The sequence below is a fragment of the Crinia signifera genome, chromosome 1 (assembly GCF_055691185.1).
Source record: "Crinia signifera chromosome 1, ASM5569118v1, whole genome shotgun sequence".
NCBI lineage: Eukaryota > Metazoa > Chordata > Amphibia > Anura > Myobatrachidae > Crinia > Crinia signifera.
In genome coordinates, this window is record NC_139217.1 from 80,413,648 (window position 1) to 80,434,085 (window position 20,438).

At 43.9% G+C, this 20,438-nt stretch overlaps 1 protein-coding gene across 2 annotated transcripts in view; it reads right to left on the reverse strand.

Moving 5' to 3' along the window:
- TEC (tec protein tyrosine kinase) overlaps positions 1 to 20,438 on the reverse strand; it is a 139,895-nt gene that overhangs the window by 8,233 nt on the left and 111,224 nt on the right. For both annotated transcript variants that reach the window (XM_083168061.1, XM_083168062.1), the window contains exons 11-14: positions 20,162 to 20,292; positions 18,907 to 18,981; positions 6,691 to 6,862; positions 5,949 to 6,165 (exon numbers count right to left, since the gene is read on the reverse strand). In XM_083168061.1, coding sequence (XP_083024187.1) covers positions 5,949 to 6,165; positions 6,691 to 6,862; positions 18,907 to 18,981; positions 20,162 to 20,292 — 595 coding nt within the window. The remainder of the gene's footprint in view (positions 1 to 5,948; positions 6,166 to 6,690; positions 6,863 to 18,906; positions 18,982 to 20,161; positions 20,293 to 20,438) is intronic.

The following is a 20,438-nucleotide window of genomic DNA, read 5'->3' on the forward strand; positions in this document are numbered from 1 at the left end:
CTGAAAAACAGAACACCTACAGTGGCCGTGAAGGGAAAAACCCCCTTAGAGGCCTGGTCTGGGAAGAAGCCAGACATCAGTCACCTCCGTGTCTTTGGGAGCAGAGCTTATGCACATATACCAAAAGAGAGAAGGAAGAAACTTGACCCAAAATCAAGACAGTGCATATTGCTAGGCTATTGTGAGGAGAGCAAAGGGTACAGGCTCTGGGATGCAGAGAACAGACGTCTCCTGAAATCAAGAGATGTGATATTTCAAGAAACAGCATCACCCACAAAAGCAAAAGAGCAAGAAAAGCAAGCACTAGTAGAGGTATGTGAAATAGAAAGCATACCTGCAACAGAAAATACTGAAGAAGGAAGCGAACCAACTAAAAGAGCTTCTGTGAGAAGAAACAAGGGCATACCAGCCAGAAGATATGAGGAAGAATATGCGAATATTGCTTTCAGTGAACCTCAGAGTATTCAAGAAGCGAAAGCGTGCAGTGATTGGGCGAAATGGAAATCTGCAATTGACACAGAGTTATCAGCACTGAGAGAGAACGATACTTGGACCATAGTAAATAGGCCAAGCAACCGCAAGACAGTCAAGAACAAGTGGGTCTTCTGCAAGAAGTTAAATTCAGACGGAGAAGTTGCCCGTTACAAAGCCCGTCTTGTTGCTAAGGGATACACACAGAGATCCGGAATTGACTATGGGGAGATATACTCACCTGTTGCGAGGTATAACACTCTCAGATTAGTAATTGCAGTCGCCACTTTACAAGACTTACTGCTATACCAATTAGACTTCGATTCAGCGTTTCTAAATGGAGAACTACTTGAAGAGATCTATATGGAATCACCAGATCATTATGATGAGAATGAACTTCAGACAGAGAAAGTGTGTCTTCTGAAGAAATCCATATATGGCCTAAAGCAGAGTGGTCGTTGCTGGTACATAAAATTGGACACAGTACTGCTTGAGAATAGGTAAAGAGATTGGTTGGTGCTAGCGCTCTGGGGTTGCTTTAAAGGGTGGATAATGTTTAAGAGTCACTGATGGTGTACTCTTAGCGGGTAGGCAAAAACTGTAGGCTGGGTGTTGGATGAAGATAGTAGAGGGCCGGTGTGGTCTGTAGACCTTAGGTAACCTGTCCCTCGAAGATTGTTCTTTATATCAGGGGGACTTGAGGCTGGGAGTTCTGAAAATAAGTTACTTGCTTCTGGGCTGTGGTGTTGGTACCTCAGATGCAAGGAGGATGTGTCAGAATTAAATCAGTTAACAGAATGATTGCTGCTGTAGCAACTTACCCTTAGGTCTTGTTGAATCAGCATGCACTCCTGTCCTTGATGTTTCCTGATGAAGTGATCGGCGGCAGGAGGAAATGAATCAATGATGAGGCTAGTGCTTAAAGTACAGCACAATTTATTGTAAAAGCACAAAGCAATATACAACTGAAAAAGACTGGTGTCCCAAACGCGTTTCATCCCATAAAGGGACTTTTTCAATGGTGGGGAGTATGGTGTTGCTGGCCCGGTATTTATACTAGTGAGACTGGCGTTAATTGCATTGTTTGTGCGCGGCGGACACTGCGCATGTGCAAGTGTCCGACGCTAGAGCCCAAGGTGTACTCATTGTGAGGACGGAGACGGAGACGGCGCATGTGCCGTACTCCGTATGTGTATGGCAGGGGTGAACGGACGGCTGGGGATACGTATTGGTTGGCGGATGTGCGTCGGGGTGTGACGTCGGATGCTCCGGCGTGCTGATTGGTAGGGTTCCGTACGCTATCTATCTGTGTATAGCTAACTACGCTGTGTACTGATTGGAGGGGTGGAGGAGGCTCGCTTCCACTCAATCATGATGTGATTGAAGTGGTGGTGTGAGCTACTGTCGTGGAGCTGAACTGATAACCGGCATAGGTGACAGCGGCGTTAAAGCTGTAACCTATGCGCATGCGAGGGGAGGTAGATGGAGGGTTACCCTCCATCTACCTCCCCTCGCATGCGCATAGGTTACAGCTTTAACGCCGCTGTCACCTATGCCGGTTATCAGTTCAGCTCCACGACAGTAGCTCACACCACCACTTCAATCACATCATGATTGAGTGGAAGCGAGCTTCCTCCACCCCTCCAATCAGTACACAGCGTAGTTAGCTATACACAGATAGATAGCGTACGGAACCCTACCAATCAGCACGCCGGAGCATCCGACGTCACACCCCGACGCACATCCGCCAACCAATACGTATCCCCAGCCGTCCGTTCACCCCTGCCATACACATACGGAGTACGGCACATGCGCCGTCTCCGTCTCCGTCCTCACAATGAGTACACCTTGGGCTCTAGCGTCGGACACTTGCACATGCGCAGTGTCCGCCGCGCACAAACAATGCAATTAACGCCAGTCTCACTAGTATAAATACCGGGCCAGCAACACCATACTCCCCACCATTGAAAAAGTCCCTTTATGGGATGAAACGCGTTTGGGACACCAGTCTTTTTCAGTTGTATATTGCTTTGTGCTTTTACAATAAATTGTGCTGTACTTTAAGCACTAGCCTCATCATTGATTCATTTCCTCCTGCCGCCGATCACTTCATCAGGAAACATCAAGGACAGGAGTGCATGCTGATTCAACAAGACCTAAGGGTAAGTTGCTACAGCAGCAATCATTCTGTTAACTGATTTAATTCTGACACATCCTCCTTGCATCTGAGGTACCAACACCACAGCCCAGAAGCAAGTAACTTATTTTCAGAACTCCCAGCCTCAAGTCCCCCTGATATAAAGAACAATCTTCGAGGGACAGGTTACCTAAGGTCTACAGACCACACCGGCCCTCTACTATCTTCATCCAACACCCAGCCTACAGTTTTTGCCTACCCGCTAAGAGTACACCATCAGTGACTCTTAAACATTATCCACCCTTTAAAGCAACCCCAGAGCGCTAGCACCAACCAATCTCTTTACCTATTCTCATTCAGGGGGTAACAGGACTCCCCCCTACAGGTGCGAGCTGCTAAGGGTTAGCCCCTCCATCATTCCGAGCGCTGTACAAACACTATCTACTAACTAACAGTACTGCTTGAAATGAATTTTATTAGATCAGAGACTGACCACTGCCTTTATCACAAAACTCTGGGAGAAAAGTTGTTCATCATAGCAGTCTATGTGGATGATATACTTATAGCAGGTCACGAAGATCACATCACAAGTGTGAGAGATCAACTGAAACAGAGATTCAAGTTGAAAGACTTAGGTCCAGCCAATCATCTGTTGGGCATGAGGATTGTTCAAAACTTGCAAAAGGGAACAGTCACAGTCGACCAACAAACGTACATCGAGGCAACAATCTTGAAGTATGGGATGGCAGACTCCAAGTCAGTGAATACACCAATTGACAAAAGCGTCAAGATTACAAAAAGTATGTCACCAACCACACAAGAAGAAATAGAGGAAATGCAAGATGTCCCTTACAAGAACGTGGTTGGAAGTCTTATGTATGCAAGTATTGGAACTCGTCCAGACATCACTCATGCAGTCAGTCGGGTGAGCCAATTTGCAATAAATCCTGGAAGACAACACTGGATCGCAGTGAAGAGGATTCTGAGATACCTAAAAGGTACAAGTTCCTTGAAATTAAAATTCGCCAAGACAAGCAATTCAAATTTGAAAGTCTTCTGCGATGCCGACTGGGGAGCAGATGAAGATGATCGTCGTTCCCACACCGGTTACCTGTTCACACTGGCCGGAGCAGCAGTTAGTTGGGCGAGTAGAAAACAACCGACCGTTGCTCTCTCAACAACCGAGGCCGAATACATGGCTCTTACAGAGACATCAAAAGAAGCACTCTGGATCAAAGAGACTTTGTGTGAGTTAGGTCTACTTTATGAAGAAGAGACTATCAGTATCGCATGTGATAACAGGGGAGCAATAGATCTTTCCTGTACTACCAAGCACCATGGAAGGTCAAAGCACATCGCGATAAGACATCACTTCATCAGAGAACAAGTCCATCGATGTTGAATACATTGCAAGTGAACAGAATGTCGCTGACATGCTTACTAAAGGACTGTCGGGAAACTTGCTTACTAAGTTCGTGAAGGACTGTGGACTTGTCTAAGTTCAAAAATGTTGATTTGAAGTTTTTGATGTTCTGAATGTCTTTTTTTCTCTCTAACCATATTTTTCGGTTACAGGTATTACAAAAGGACAAAGCATTGTATTGAGTTCTTTTATGTAGCCGAAGACAGCCTTAAGCGAGGGGGAGTGTTAGATTGCAGCGCTCAGCGCCTGTCTCCGCATACACTGCTTAGTGTAAGACTTACAGTCTTCCCTTTCCCCCTTGCAGCCAACGTAGTTAAGCGTCACCCTGAGTGACAGGTCGCTTAAGCGAATAGCAGGGCAGAGACCCCTGACCCTGCTGGCAGCGTTACTCTTTCCTGTGAGGAAGTCCCCGCGTTAGAGTGTGCCTCAGATCGTGTGTGACTCCGTCCATGCTGTTTGTAGCTCCACGTGCACCGGAGCGCATAGGAGCAAGCCCCCGCTGTAAACCCGTTACCAGCGTGACCTTTTGCACAGGGAGATCAGTCATCATTGGCAGCAGCGAGACTGGGAGAGATACCGCAGCGTAAACCAGCAGACTGTCATTTACCCTGCACGCGCCAAAACGCTACAGCTAAGTAACAACCAGAGACTGTCGTTACCAAATGTACAAGTTGTATTACTGCTTGAAGTTAACACATGAAGTACTGTTGTAACCTACAAGCCTGCCACTTGAATAAACCCTTCAAACTGGTTATATCTTCTAAGTGTGAGGTCTAACAACCACACTGCACGTACTTATATACACTCTGCCAATAGAACCAGATTGGAATACATACAAGACAATAGTGGGGATAGCGTCAAAGAGGTACAACTGGGTCTATATCCAATACCCCTCTTCAAAGGAATGATTAAATCATAACTAATCCGGAATACTGTGCGGCATTCCATTAAAATACATTTATCATAAAACTTCTTAAAACATTGGAAAACATTGTCCATATAATGACAGATAATTCTTTTCCTGGCTTCTTGTTAGGAAACTTATGTTTAGACTACCCAATGCGTTTTGTCTCCTGCTGTGACTTCATCAGGGGTGTATCTTTAAACAGAGAAACCCATATAGGCATCAATAAACAGATCTTTCAGAATATTTAATGTATTCAAAGGACCGATTACATATCAGTAAAACCCCTGATTCCCGCCAAGTGTCCCTCCTATGGTTCCCAGGATGGTGGATGGTGCTTCTTTGGACACAGCACTCGGATCACAGATACATGCTGGAGGCGTCTATCTCCTACAGATGCAGCCTGCTGAATTTGCATTCTAGTTGTACAGCATCGCTCAGCCTCTTCCCTGTGACTGTGCAATACCATAGAAATCAGATTCAGTTCCTTAATTCTATTTACACATGAAATGTTAATAAACTTTCAAATTTGTCTTTGCTTTCATCTGTTCCATATCTTAATTCCCTATTTTTGGTTCTTTTTGTATTGAAGCATTCGGATGTTTGTATTTTTATTGAAGTTTTCCTTATACTGTATTTTTAACCTTTTGAGTGGTATGCGCAGTAGTTTTCCGGGCTCAGCTGCACTGCCGCAGCGGGCTGTACCGGGAAAATTTCTGGGCATACTACCAATATGCAGGTGTGCGCCAGTAGTGCCTGTAGCTGTAGACCACTGGCGCATCACCTCTCAGGGCACCCCTCCCAGTGGTTGCTCCCCCCTCCCCTCTGATCATACACCTGTCACTGCCATTCGCTGAATTGAGCATGAGCCGGTCCCCCCGAGCCGCCCCGAACATCCCCGAGCCTGCCGCCTGGTCATGGCTGTGAATGGAGGTGGCAGGGGAACAAGGGGAGTGGTCTGCCCTGTCTGTGGTGGGTATTTCTGGGGCAGGAAAAACCTGTTTATATATTACCAGGTCACGATGTAAGAAATTATTCTCCTCCAGGTAGCTCATGCCTTCGCATACATCCTGGCACATGCTGAGCAGAATGTCGGCATTAAACTGTCCGTGTTTCTGGCGGAGGTAATTCAGAAGGCAGCCGTGTTCCATGAACTCTGTCACTATGTAGATCGGCCTCTTTTCTGTGCAAACACCATACAGCTGGACCAGTTTGGGGTGAGTCAGTTTCCTAGAATAAGATGACAATGAGAATATTTTGAGTATGGTCAAACTCCATTACACTATTTACAACCAGGGATTCTCAGCTGGAGTCCTCAAGGACCAATTACAGGCCATGTTTTCAGGATTTCTGTTTGTGGAAGCAGGTGTGATCATTACGGACCCAGAAAGATCAACTCACCTGCGCATGATTAAAGAAATCATAATAAGTTGACCTGTTCATGGTACTTGAGTTGAAGAAACCCTGTTCTATACTGTATTTACACCTGGGTGCTCCTGAAGTCAGTTCTAATGCCTGTGTCCTCTCCCTACCTCACGTCATGTGAGTAGTGTGCAGCGACATGAACTATGGATCATTGGGCTATCATGTACAAGCACAGAGCAGGTGTACAGCGAGCCACAGGAGCATCATTGTTTGGAATAATGTTGGGACTGTGCACGGCATGTGAGCATTATTATCTTATTAGCAGCAGTTAACATACATCATGACTTTTTTTTTTTAAATGCTCTTTATTAAAAAAAAAATCATACATACATCATGACTTTAGCTTCCTCTATGAAGTCCTCTTCAGACATGGCGCCCTCTCGAATGGCCTTGATGGCTACTTTGTACTGTGCCCGCCATTTCCCAAGACGTACCACGCCAAACAGACCGCTTCCCAGCTCCTTCATGAACGTGAGCTCGGAAGGGTTTATTTCCCACTTATCTGAAAATAAAAGGACACATCTCATTAGGAAATTGCTACAATACATAGGCTTCCTCCCTGCTAGTATTATGATGACTACAATCTATAGTGTCGAAATATAAAGCAACACCTTGCAGGGAATGTACTAACCATGTACACAATCTCCTGCAACAGTATAGCGCTGAGTACAAAAGCAACAATACCAGCATGGGATTATACTGTATTAGTCCTAATTAAGATTTAAAGTTCAGATACTGCGACCCAGTGGTGGCGGCAACTGACCCCCAGCGAGATTTCTCTGTGGTGTTCATTTTGACATATATACAAAAGTGATGGCATAACTTACTGAGCACTCGGTCAATAAATACAATATAAAAGGTCAGATGCACTAAGCTTCAAAAATGATCAAATGGAGAGTGGTAAACAGCCAACCAATCAGCTCCTGTCTGACATTTTTCAAATCCAGCCTGTGAAATAGCTGATTGGCTGGCTGTTTATCACTCTCCATTTTATCATTTTTTAAGCTTAGTGCATCTGGGCCAAAGTCTCCCTATTTTTTACCAGCAGCAATATGCTAAGACTTTATCTTTTTATGTTTTATCACAATCATACCATCAATGTTTCAAAATCATGTGATACTTTATACAGAAAATTAATACTTTAGTAGGTTTTTTGCTTGCTTTTACACACATAGGGCTAAGCTTCAAAAAGTGATAACATGGAGAGTGATAAACTACCAGCCAATAAGCTCCTAACTGTCATCTCACAGACTGTGTTTGAAAAGTGACAGCTAGCAGCTGATTATCTGGTGGTTTATCACTTTCTGAAGCTGAGAACATCTTGCCCATTGCCTTGTTTGCACCAGTGAGAATGGTTTGTACCAATTCATGGTATTTTGATACAGTAAATTCCAGGTTTTTACCGTTAACTGTTGTTGAACATTTTCTGGTGACACATAACTCCCCTCAATAGTGAGTAAAGGAATTTATTATTATAGATGGAATGAATACTACTACTACTGCATGGCCCTTAACGATATAAATCATGTCATAGACCAGATTTCCATTGACACCCTTTTAGCGCTGGCCCTACTTTTACTATGCGCTGGGAGACTCCTTTTCTCCTTTGGGGCCAGATGTACTAAGCTTCAAAAAGTGATCAAACGGAGATTGATAAACAACCAACCAATCAGCTCCTACTTGTTATTTTTCAAACCCAGCCTTTAACATGGCAGTTAGAAGCTGATTTGCTGGTTGTGGCCACATGAGGGCCACATGCAATGCACATCCAACATGAGTGACCAGTGAGGGCCACATGCAATGCACATCCAAAAAATAGCACTACCCTGGCAAAAATACAGTGCATCATCACCGATTAATGTGCAATTATATATGACAGTGTGTATAAGAAATATAAAATCTATACCCTGGTACCAACTTGCTGCATATGGATGTACTAATAAGGCCATTCAGTAAGGATATCATCCGACTTACATTCTGCACAGTGTGCACATATACACCTGACACATTGCTAAATTGCACAGTGTGTATACAATGGTAGCACATCATTAAAGAGTAGACACATAGGGAAGGGTGACAGGCTTTGCGGCAGACAGACCTCCTATCTAATGTATGCAAATATAGCATGAAATTGCATGTGAATAGTGTGTATCCTCATGGTATATATTAGGCACGGAGGCAATATATCACGAATTGAATGTGGTAACATCGAAAGCAAATTCTATTGCTGCTGTTCCCCAAACATACGCACCCCACCATTAAGCACATGAACATGATTCAGGAGTGAATCTGTTATAGGCAATATAAGCCTGACAGATAAAGCCTGATCAACTAAAACTATCACAGGAGACAACTGTAGTCGAAGTGGACACACTTATGCAACAGTTACAACTTATCTCTGTTGAAAACTAATACAGAGATACAAACGTTGCAATTGTGAAACAGTACACACCAGTCACAGGATTATCTCACGGAGAGACCCAGAACCATTAGAAGATTTGGGACTAGACTGACATACACTTTCTTTGAATAATGCAATTTAGCGTCTATGCAAAAGTACCTACATTGGCACATCTAATTTGATAAGGCATCAAGAAAGCCTTTTTGAATATAATTATATACTAATAAACGGATTACAGAGACCAATTTTAATCTTTAAAATGTTCTTTTTCTCTATACCTACTATCTTCTTTTTTTTTAACAATTTTCGCCACATTAATCCCTGTTACATATCGATGGTCATCCATTGTGTTTGTTTGATTGGCCTGTGGGCCACGGGGGTGGGGCTTCGCGGGTGTCGGGGGGCAGAGCTATGCTCCGTGTCCCGGCACTTAAAAAAAAAAAAAAAAAACATTGTTTTGCTGTTCCATCGATGGAGGGAAACCATCTGGTTCTCTCCCATTGATGGCTAAAGTATTCTACATCAGCCATGAACCATCAATGATTTCAAATCATCGATGGTCGATGGCCATCTCGAATGGTTTGGTTACATAGAGAACACTGGATGTATAACATTATGGTACTTGTTTCCTAGCATGGCTCCCAGATTTTCGACGTACGGTAACGTAGTGAAATCGCATCGCATGTGCTTTTTGCATGACATGCGATGCAATGCGATTTTCCCGTTCCCGCTCCCTGTCATTCCCACCCCCTGTCAGATCCTCTCAGAAATCACTCTGAGGTGATATTCTGTCTTGACAAGAAGTGTACCTCAGAGCTCCCAGTGATTTCTAGTGATTTATCACAAACTTACTGTGGTTATAGAGATGGCTGCATCCGCGATGAGGAGGAGGCGATAGTGTTTTTCCAAGGACGCAACCTGCTTCCCGTGTATCAGAATTGTGAAAACAGACACGCTATGAGGCTTTCTGTGAGAGAGAACATGTGGCGCTGCCACGTGAAAGTCTGCAGACTTAAGGTGAGCCTGATATCGGCCCACTGGTTCCCAGAGTGCCGCTTGGCTTTCGTCACCCTGGTGAGATTTATTTACGCCTGGGCCCAGGAGATGACATTGATCCAGTTCTGTCAGGACGAGCTGGATGTGTCTAAGAAGACGGCTGTCTTATACAACCGGTGGCTGAGAGAGGCGTGCACGTTGGACCGCCTGGCGCAGGCGCAGCGCCGTATTGGCGGTCCAGGGCAGATCGTCGAGGTGGACAAGTCCATGTTCGTCCGGAAGAAATACAACGTTGGTCGTATGCTCCCACAGCAGTGGGTTTTTGGGGGTATATGTCGTGAAACGGGCCAGTGCTTTCTCGTTAAGGTGCCTCGGAGAGATGCTACCACATTGATGGCGGCGATTGTGGAGAACATCGAGGCAGGCACCACAATTTACAGTGACTGTTGGAGGGGATACAGCACTGAGGAACTTGAACGTGCTGGGTATCACCATGCCCAAGTAAACCAGCGATACAATTTTATCGACCCTTCGACAGGCGTGCATACGCAGAATTTCGAATGTATGTGGGCGCGTGCAAGTGGCGCAACAATCGTCAGAAAGGTACAGCACGCCACATGTTACAGTCTTACCTCCAAGAATTTATTTGGAGGAAAACTTTGGGTGCGGAGAACCCTTTAGAAAGAAAGGAAAAAACGAGAAAAACTACTGCGCTATGTTCTGTAATTCTTCTCACATATTAATCACTTTAATACTTTTATACCACTAGAGGTCACTGTTTGGCATTCAGTCAGAAGAATATGCAATATAAAAGAAAATATATTTTTTAATTCTAACTAATAAAAACTGAATAAATTATTCCACTTTTACACCAGAATGCCAGGTAGGACCCGGGAAATTGAACCCGGGAAATTACCAGGGCATGCCCTGCCTCAGACCCCATTTACACTGCACTTCAATCCAGGTTATTCCTGGGTATTGCCCTTTTACACTGAGAACGGATCAGCCCTGCCTTTCCTTGCTGCTGTCATTAAAAAATCGATTTTTGGCCTGTTGATGAGGTCACAACAAATGGAACATGACACTCCTCAAGTTTTTTTGCTTTATTAAGCTGAAAATATGCATAAAATCATCATACATTGGAATCTTTATAGATGTAATGTATTCTCATAAAGAAAGATGAAGATGCGTATGAATACAAACTTGTAACACACTGGGACACACTGTGTGACAGTCAGCGTGTGTTCCTGCAGATGAGGCTGTAAACTCACTGGGGAGAGTGCTTCCAGCACAGACTGTTGCTGTAGTGTAGGGCACAGTCTGCACACAGCGTGGTAACGCTGCTTCTGCTGCTGCTGCGCTGCTCCATGTGCGGGCAGTGGTGCGAGTAGAAAAAACGACTTAGTGGTACTGTGCTGCGCGCCTCCGGCGCGCAGCGAAAAATGGGCGTGGTCAGGGGAGTGGCCATGGGCGTGGTCATATGACACAAGGGGGGGTGGTTACATGCCACCGCCCCCCCCCCCACAGAGTCTGTACGCCCGCTGACATACTATATAACACCACAATGCCCATGACATACTATATAACACTCCGCGATGCCCATGACATACTATATAACACTCTGCTATGTCCATGACATACTGTATAACACACCATAATGTCCATTACATACTATATAACACCGCAATGCCCATGACATACTATATAACACCGCAATGCCCATGACATACTATATAACACTGCAATGCCCATGTCATACTATATAACACCGCAATACCCATGACATACTATATAACACCGCAATGCCCATGACATACTATATAACACTGCAATGCCCATGTCATACTATATAACACCGCAATACCCATGACATACTATATAACACTGTAATGCCCATTACATACTATATAACACACTATAATGCCCGTTACATACTATATAACACACTATAATGCCCATTACATACTATATAACACTGTAATGCCCATTACATACTATATAACACCGTAATGCCCATTACATACTATATAACACTCCGCGATGTCCATGTCATACTATATAACACACTGTAATGCCCATCACATACTATATAACACACCGTAATGCCCATTACATACTATATAACACAGCATAATACCCATTACATACTATATAACACACCATAATGCACATTACATACTATATAACACACTGTAATACCCATGTCATACTATATAACACTACGCAATGCCCATGTCATACTATATAACACAGTGTAATGCCCATCACATGCTATATAACACTACGCAATGCCCATGTCATACTATATAACACTACGCAATGCCCAACACATACTGTATAACACACCATACACATTTGACACATAAGTGCCACTTACCTACATGCTCAATGCCAGGGGCTTCATGCCGATGCCAAGGTGGACTGAATTTGCTCGTTGCTCAGGGGGATAGATCTGTGCCACTGTGCTCATTGCCCAGGGGGATATATCTGTGCCACTTTTCTCGTTGCCCAGGGGGATAGATCTGTGCCACTTTGCTTGTTGCCCAGGGGGATATATCTGTGCCACTTTGCTCGTTGCCAAGGGGGATATATCTGTGCCACTTTGCTCGTTGCCCAGGGGGATAGATCTGTGCCACTTTGCTCGTTGCCCAGGTGATAGATCTGTGCCACTTTGCTCGTTGCCCAGGGGATAGATCTGTGCCACTTTGCTCGTTGCCCAGGGGGATAGATCTGTGCCACTTTGCTCGTTGCCCAGGGGGATAGATCTGTGCCACTTTGCTCGTTGCCCAGGGGGATAGATCTGTGCCACTTTGCTCGTTGCCCAGGGGGATATATCTGTGCCACTTTGCTCGTTGCCCAGGGGGATAGAACCCCCCCCCCCCCCCCCCCCCCGGCAGGCAGGCACATACACAGCCCCCTGTGCCTGCCCGCCCGCACGCTCTCGTCTCCCCCGCTGTGTACGCGGGGGAGACGTGCTGCTGCTGCTGCTGCTCCTGATAGTTACAGCTCCTGCTGCTGGACCGCGCGCTAACCAATAGCCGCGCGCGGTCCAGCAGCAGGAGCTGTAACGAAATCATGAGAGCAGCAGCAGCACGTCTCCCCCGCGTACACAGCGGGGGAGACGAGAGCAGGGAAGACCCGGCGGGGGGGAGCGGCGCTAGCGCGCATATGTAAGTGGCCACGCCCCCCCGCCACTTACATATGCGCACATGCGCAGTAAATATTTCGGCCTATTTGTTATGGCGGTACGGGGTACCGGCACCATTTGTTTTAATGGTACGCCGTACCACCCCGTACCGCCATAGTTGCACCCCTGTGTGCGGGTCTCCGGCAGATGACACTATCTGCCAGAGCCGCAGAAGCACCAATCAGCTCTTTGCGGCCTTCTCCCTGCCAAATAACCCGGATAATGACCATTTACACCACCCTGAGCCCCGGATAAGCCCCGTGTCCGACCCTGAACATTTGCTGGGTCAGATTCCCGGGGAACAGTACCCGTGTTATTTTTTTTAAGCCCATTTACACCATGCCCTGCCCCTGACTGGAGAGGCAATATCCCGGGTCCAACCTCTGGTGTAAAAGGGGTATTAATCATACAGCAAATAATACAAAATACACAACACAATTTAGACAGCAAATAATATAAAAGGACATAAAAAAGCCATAGGCTATCAATTTGAGGATGGAATTTTTCAGCAAAAAGATCTCACTGTGCAATCAGTATTGATACTCAGATTTTATGTCCTTTTATATTATTTTATGTCCTTTTATATTATTTGCTGTTGTGTATTTTGTATTATTTCCTGTATTATAAATTTATTCAGTTTTTATTAGTTAGAATTACAAAATATATTTTCTTTTATATTGCACATTCTTCTGATTGAATGCCAAACAGTGACCTCTAGTGGTATAAAAGTATTAAAGTGATTAATATGTGAGCAGAATTACAGAACATAGTAGTTTTTCTCGTTTTTTCCTTTTTATTTACATATGTGGTGAAGTACCCACATTTCTACTGCAGCTCTTTCCTGTAATTTTTCCACTTTTCCACTGATCATCTATATTTATTTATTTATTTATTTATTTATTTATTTACAGTTTCTTATATAGCGCAGCAGATTCCGTTGCGCTTTACAATAGTAGACAGTGATAAGACAAACTAGGTAACAACAGACAGACATGGAGGTAGGAGGGCCCTGCTGCAAGCTTACAATCTATATTGATTTGGACACGTTTACATAGTACGCCCACAAGCGCACAGCCACACCCCATCCTTTTCTTCCCTTTCAAAAGAATCCTCTTTGCACTGACCCTCCTTCCTAAAGATGACTAATATTTTAATGATGATGTTTTTATTGTGATTAATTAATGTTTCAGTGTTTTTAATCGATTAATTATTGCTATTATCTTTATTGTTATATATTCATTACTGTTATTATCTTTATCATTCTTTTTCATATATTTAAGTAAAAGTTACAGTTCTTAGTTAACTGTCTCAGATGTATGATATGGCTGGTGTGAATGTGTTCCTAAAACACCCCCACTATCCACGCCACCCCGAAGCGTGGCGAGCGGCGGCTGAACGAGGGGACGCAAATTACTTTACATGTATTCCGTGTCCGCTTGCCACGCTTCGGGCTTGGTGGCTCACTGTGCTCGTCGCACTATATAGAATCAACACCACGCCGACGTGGATATTGGGGGTATAAAAAAGTCGGAGGATGCGTTCCGCCACCGCTCGCCACGCTTCGGGGTGGCATGGATACTGGGGGTGTCACAAAACAATGCCAGAGGTGCTTACAATTGTAAGCACCCATCACATGCAATACTATGCACAGATCACATCTCATTGCATCACATGGCATAGGGCAGTATTCAATGAGAAAATTAGCCGTGTTTTATGGTGAGTTTGTGCTATTTTCACGTTGGAAGGAGCATTTTGCTCTCCAAAAGTGAACCACCCTATTCAATGTGATATTTTCGCCGTCCTTTTAAGTTATTTTCGCCGTGTCTCTCCGTGTAGCAATTCTTCATCTTTTCATGGAGAACTGGAATGTGAACTTTTAAACTAAAAGGTTTTTTTTTAATTTTGGTGTCAAAAAATCAGGATTTTTTTTCTGTGAAGGGGCATGTTATTTTTATTCATGTGCTTATAGCAAATGAATATATATTTAATTTTAAAAATAATTTTTTTAATTTTTTTTTTAATTTTTTTTTACACAGAGCAGCCAGCAGGGGGCCGGAGCTCTCGAGCCGCTCATTAGATATTCATATATTCACTGCACCCGATCATTACATATGCACGATCGGGTGCAGTGAATACTGGGTCCCCCGCTGGCTATAGGGGAGGCAGCTTGTGCTGCCTGGGTCCCGGGGAGCCCTCCTCCCCTCCACATATGTTCTGGGGCAGCCAGGGAGACTTTAATCTCCCTGGCTGCCACCGTCCCCCGGCTCCCAGCCAGCTCCCTGCCGCGGACGCTCATCCGCTGGAGGGGTTAAGACTCGCCGCGAGTGGCGGCGAGTCTTAACCACATTGAATAGTGGGAGCAGGAGTGGCAGCGAGCCCTCCGGAACAGGGCGAGTGCATGGCGAGAGAAAAAAATCTCTCGCCATGCACGGAGAATTTTTCTCATTGAATACTGTCCATAGTAAGCACCCATCACATCTCATGGCATGGGTGCTTATAGTATGAAATATCGCATTGCATCGCATTTGGTGACATGCGGTGAACTTAAATTCAGTATTTCAAAAGTTTACAGACGTCACATACCATACATGTAACATACAGTATATCATGACATATTCTTGTTATTAAACATTGGAGTTGTCCTTTGACATGTATAGTCCACTCTTATATATGCATTTCCCTATTTTTAATCTTCAATCTTCATTCATATGCATATTGGTTGTAATTACAGTAAAAGAAAGGGTACTTGCTTCCTAGCACGGCACCAGCGATTCTGATTGTATTGATCGCGGCCACAAAAATCGTGTCAATCGCATTGCATGCCAACCAAATCGCATGCGATGCGATCGACGCAATTTTTACATTTTAATCAGTGATTTCAATGTAAAAAGCCCCAAAACCCCCCATTTTCATTGCAATCCCCCCCATATGGGTGAAATGGCCCTCCATTGTTAACGCCACCCCACTATTGACGCCAACCCGAAGCGTGGCGAGCGCAGCGAGCCCGCGAGGGGCGGCGGTATGCGTCCTCCGACCTTTTCATACCCCCACTATCCACGTCGGCGTGGAGTTGATTTTATAAAGTGTGGCGAGCGCAGCGAGCCACCAAGACCGAAGCGTGGCGAGCGGACGTGCATAACTTTACAGGTATACGCGTCCCCTGGCGGTGCTCGCTGCGCTCGCCACGCTTCGGGCTCGGTGGCTCGCTGCGTTTGCCACACTTTCTAAAGTCAACTCCACGCTGACGTGGATAGTGGGGGTATGAAAAGGTCGGGTTGGCTTCGGGTTGGCGTCAATAGTGGGGTGGCGTTAACAATGGGGGGGGGGCATTAACCATACTTAATACCCATGAGGGGGCATATACAATGAGAAATTGACCATATTGGCCCTTTTCCCATTGTTCCCTATGTAAAATCGCATTGATCGCATCGATCGCCATTATAATGGCATGCGACCGACGCGATCAACGCAATGTTAACTTTAAAACTCATTTAACATTGTTCTTTATGGGAAAATCGCGTTGATCGCGTCGCGGGCCATTTTAATGGCCTGCGATGGACGCGATCAACGCGATTTTCTCTTTACCGGCAATTAAAGCTGGTAATTCACAGAAAATCGCATCCATCGCGTTGATCGCATGCCTTAAGTACCTTAACTTAAGGCATGCGATCAACCCCGACGGGCGCCATGCTAGGAAACAAGTACCAAAGAAAGAAAAAAAAAAACCACACAAAACAACATCAATATCCACACTAAGTGCTTCTCTTGTTACATATACCAACTACTCATTTCTTCATCTTTTTTTTTTTTGTAAACCCCCCACCCCCTGTTGCCTTTACCAACTTTAGTCATGCTCGTACTCTATCCCTTGTGCATATGTTGCTTTACACTTAGGACTTCTTTGCCTACCGTGCTATCTCATTTTGTATTCCACTTACTATTATACATTCATTCCCTTATTTTCCCATCCCCTGTGCCTTATCTATTCCTTGTGATATTCTGATTGTGTCCATTGTGACCATATTCTTTCTAATCTATTTGTGTTACTATGCATCCTAATACTGTATGCATGTGTCTTTCGTGTTCTACTGTGCAATTCACTAATTGAATCCATTGTCTCAGTTCAGGCCCTTCCTGTGCCATCCATTTCCTTGCAATTATCACTTTCGCCATAGCTAGTAAGTTCTCTACTAACTGATTGTTTATGTTCCCTCCTCCCGGGTGGTTATTGAGGCCTAACAGACATGTCCTTGCGGTATACTTCCTTTCTAACCACCTGATATTAATTAGTACCTGGCTTATCTGATCCCAAAAACCTTTAGCCAATTTACATTGCCATAGCATATGCAAAAATGTCCCTTGGTTTTTCTTACACTTGGGGCATATATCATTCTTATTTGAGTTGATCTTCTTTATCCTTTCTGGGGTGATGTACACTCTATGTAGAATATAGAGCTTGATCTGTTGGAATCTAATGGATTTTGTTGCCCTGGTGGCAGAGGCCAATGCCCTTTACCATTCCTGATTATTCAATTCCCCCAGATCCAACTCCAACTCCCGTCTGGTCTTCTCTACCTGATGGTTTACAATCTCATTCACCAGTATCTTATATATCTTGGACAATTTTACCCTTTTTTTCTCTATCCAGCATTTGCTTTATCGGGGACAATATTCACGATATTACTTCCATAACTTTTATAAAGATTACTTCTCAACTGTAAATAGCGGTAAAAATAACCTCTCGGTAATTTATATTCTTCCTCTAATTGATTATAACTCTTCAATCTTCCACCTTGGTATACTTGTCCAATACTTTTTATTCCTACTTTACCCCATGGAACCCTGATCTTTTCCTCACTTATCTCGTTCTCTTTCTTATTTTTCCCACCCTTTTGATCCACACTGGGGTTTCCGGATCCACTCCTTCATATCCCATTATTTTATTTGCATTGTCCCATATTGTTTTTAATTGTCTTATTAGTGGATTACTTATTTTCTTTATATTTCCTACTATGATGGTTTGTCTAGGTGTCATATTACCACCATTTTGTGAAATTATTTATTATTATATACTCCTGTGCACTTAACATGGACATCGCACAGCACTATACACGGTACGCGATGCGATTTTCCTACGCAGAATAGCCCACTAAGCTTAGTTGGCGCCGTGCTGGGAAACAAGTACCAACATTTTACATACATACAGTAGCTCTACACACAATGGTTGAAAAGCATTTGATGTGAATGAATATGAGAGACCGCAGACGATCAATTCACTAAAATTATTGATATATGTATAAATGAATGTGTGTGTATTAATATATGTATAGAAAAAAAAACAAATATGGAATATATTTTTAACCAAAATTTCAATTATTGTTACTAAAGCTGAACCTGACAATAAAAATGATAGCTTAAGTGGTATAACGTGCCAGTGTTCATATTTTAGGACTGATGGACAAACTGACTGACTAGAGTGCTGACTGACCCACTGACTAGAGCGCTGTAAAAAAGTAACATATTTAATATATATGTAGGATGTGGCAGTATGGATGGTGTAATGGTTAGCATTACTGCCTCACAGCACTGAGGTCAATTAGTTCCATTCCCACCATGGCTCTAACTGTGCGGAGTTTGTATATTCTCCCCGTACTTGCGTAAGTTTCCTCCGGGTACTCCGGTTTCCTTCCACAATCCAAAAATATACTGGTAGGCGAATTGGCTGCCAACAAATTAACCCTAGAATGTCTGTGTGTGCGTGTACATGTGGTAGGGAATATAGATTGTAAGCTCCACTGGGGCAGGGACTGATGTGAATGGTCAAATATTCTCTGTAAAGCGCTGCTGAATATGTATGCGCTATATAAGAAACTGTTAATAAATAAATAAATATGTAGGCTCCGTGTTTTACTAAACATGTATAAGAAAGCGAGTGAAAATACTAAACCTGCATGGTACCTACCATAGCTAAATCCAGCTGTTGTAGGTGCAATTTTATTTTTTTGACACACAGGATATCGCAGCCTGGTAACTAGACCTGGAGAAAACAAAAAGTGGCATCAAAAACAGAACTCTGAATGTTTACTCAAGGCATGTGAGTAACCCCCAGCACACACAGAGAGAACGTAGCTGATATAATGTAGAACTTAATCTAATGCTGGCCGCTTGTAGATAGTGACCTCACCGTGACCCTGCATGCTCCGTACATGCATCTTTGACTATTTAGTCAACATTGAGCTGCAAGTACAGACGATGGGATGGAGGAGTCACTATCGATGCGCATGAGCACATATCGTTAACAATGTTGAGCATACTCACTATAAATATCATTAACAATATTAATATCATGCATATTATTAAAGATGTATCGCTCAGGGTGTATCCAGCATCTATCTAGTGCTTAGATGAATTGAGAGATTGGATACAAGATATTACTGCAGGTAGGGACTTGTAAAATGTACTTGGAAATCACGAGGCCCAGAATCCTAAGGGCTTTGCACCAGTTAGTGTAGAGTGGGAGCTGGCATACCCTTGTATCTACAGTAGATGGGCAGGATAAAGACGGTCCTACAATGTCTGTCTATTATGGGATCTGGTAAGCATACCGGCATTCAAAGAGACGGCAGTCAGAATACCGATGCTGGAATCCCTACACTGGTGGGAAGACCACTGCTTACTACTATGCCTGTGCCGAAATCCTGACCATCGGCATCCTGAACCTAAGTTTGCTGAGGCTGGTTAGGGTTAGGCCACGGGGGTAGAAGGGTTAGATTTAGGCAATATAGGTAAGTTAAGCCCCCATGCACTACTGTGACTTCTCTGAGGGAAGAAGTTGTAGCCGATTCCCCCTTGAGGCGCCCAGGAAGGTCCCCGGTGGTAGAATCACATGCGATCCCATTCACCAATGGATGATTGGTGCTGCACTGACAATCTCCGGCTTGGGTCTGATGTGCACTGATCGCAATCGGAGGTTAAACACATGCGAATTGGACCCTTTTTATCCGATTCCTCGGTCCGATGCCTCGGTATGTTGCTATGGGCAACCAATGAGAATCTACTTTTAATTAGCACCTTCTACAAGATAATACATAGCATCTGAAATAGAACTTCCATCTTAAAGTAAATTTCCCCTTATCGGTTTTTAATGAGCACCAAAAAAAAAAACACTGGATTTACCATCCCTTATACGTGTTATACACAATTACTGTTATATTTACCTGCAGCATTGTGCTTGTGATATTCAATCATATCCGGAATAGAGTTAAAGACGTGTTTCTCTGCCAGGTAATATTGTTTGGGGAACCCGGTTTCCTTTATGTGGTAATGACGTATTGCTGAGGAACCTTCTCTGGAAAAAGAGACGTTATACAGTTTACATTAAAAAATAAATACAATAAATGATTCAGTCTGAAGTGTATCACACAGCACTACAGACAAAAATAACATGAAATACAGTAATAATAAAGAAACAAACACTATACAATTTACAATGGA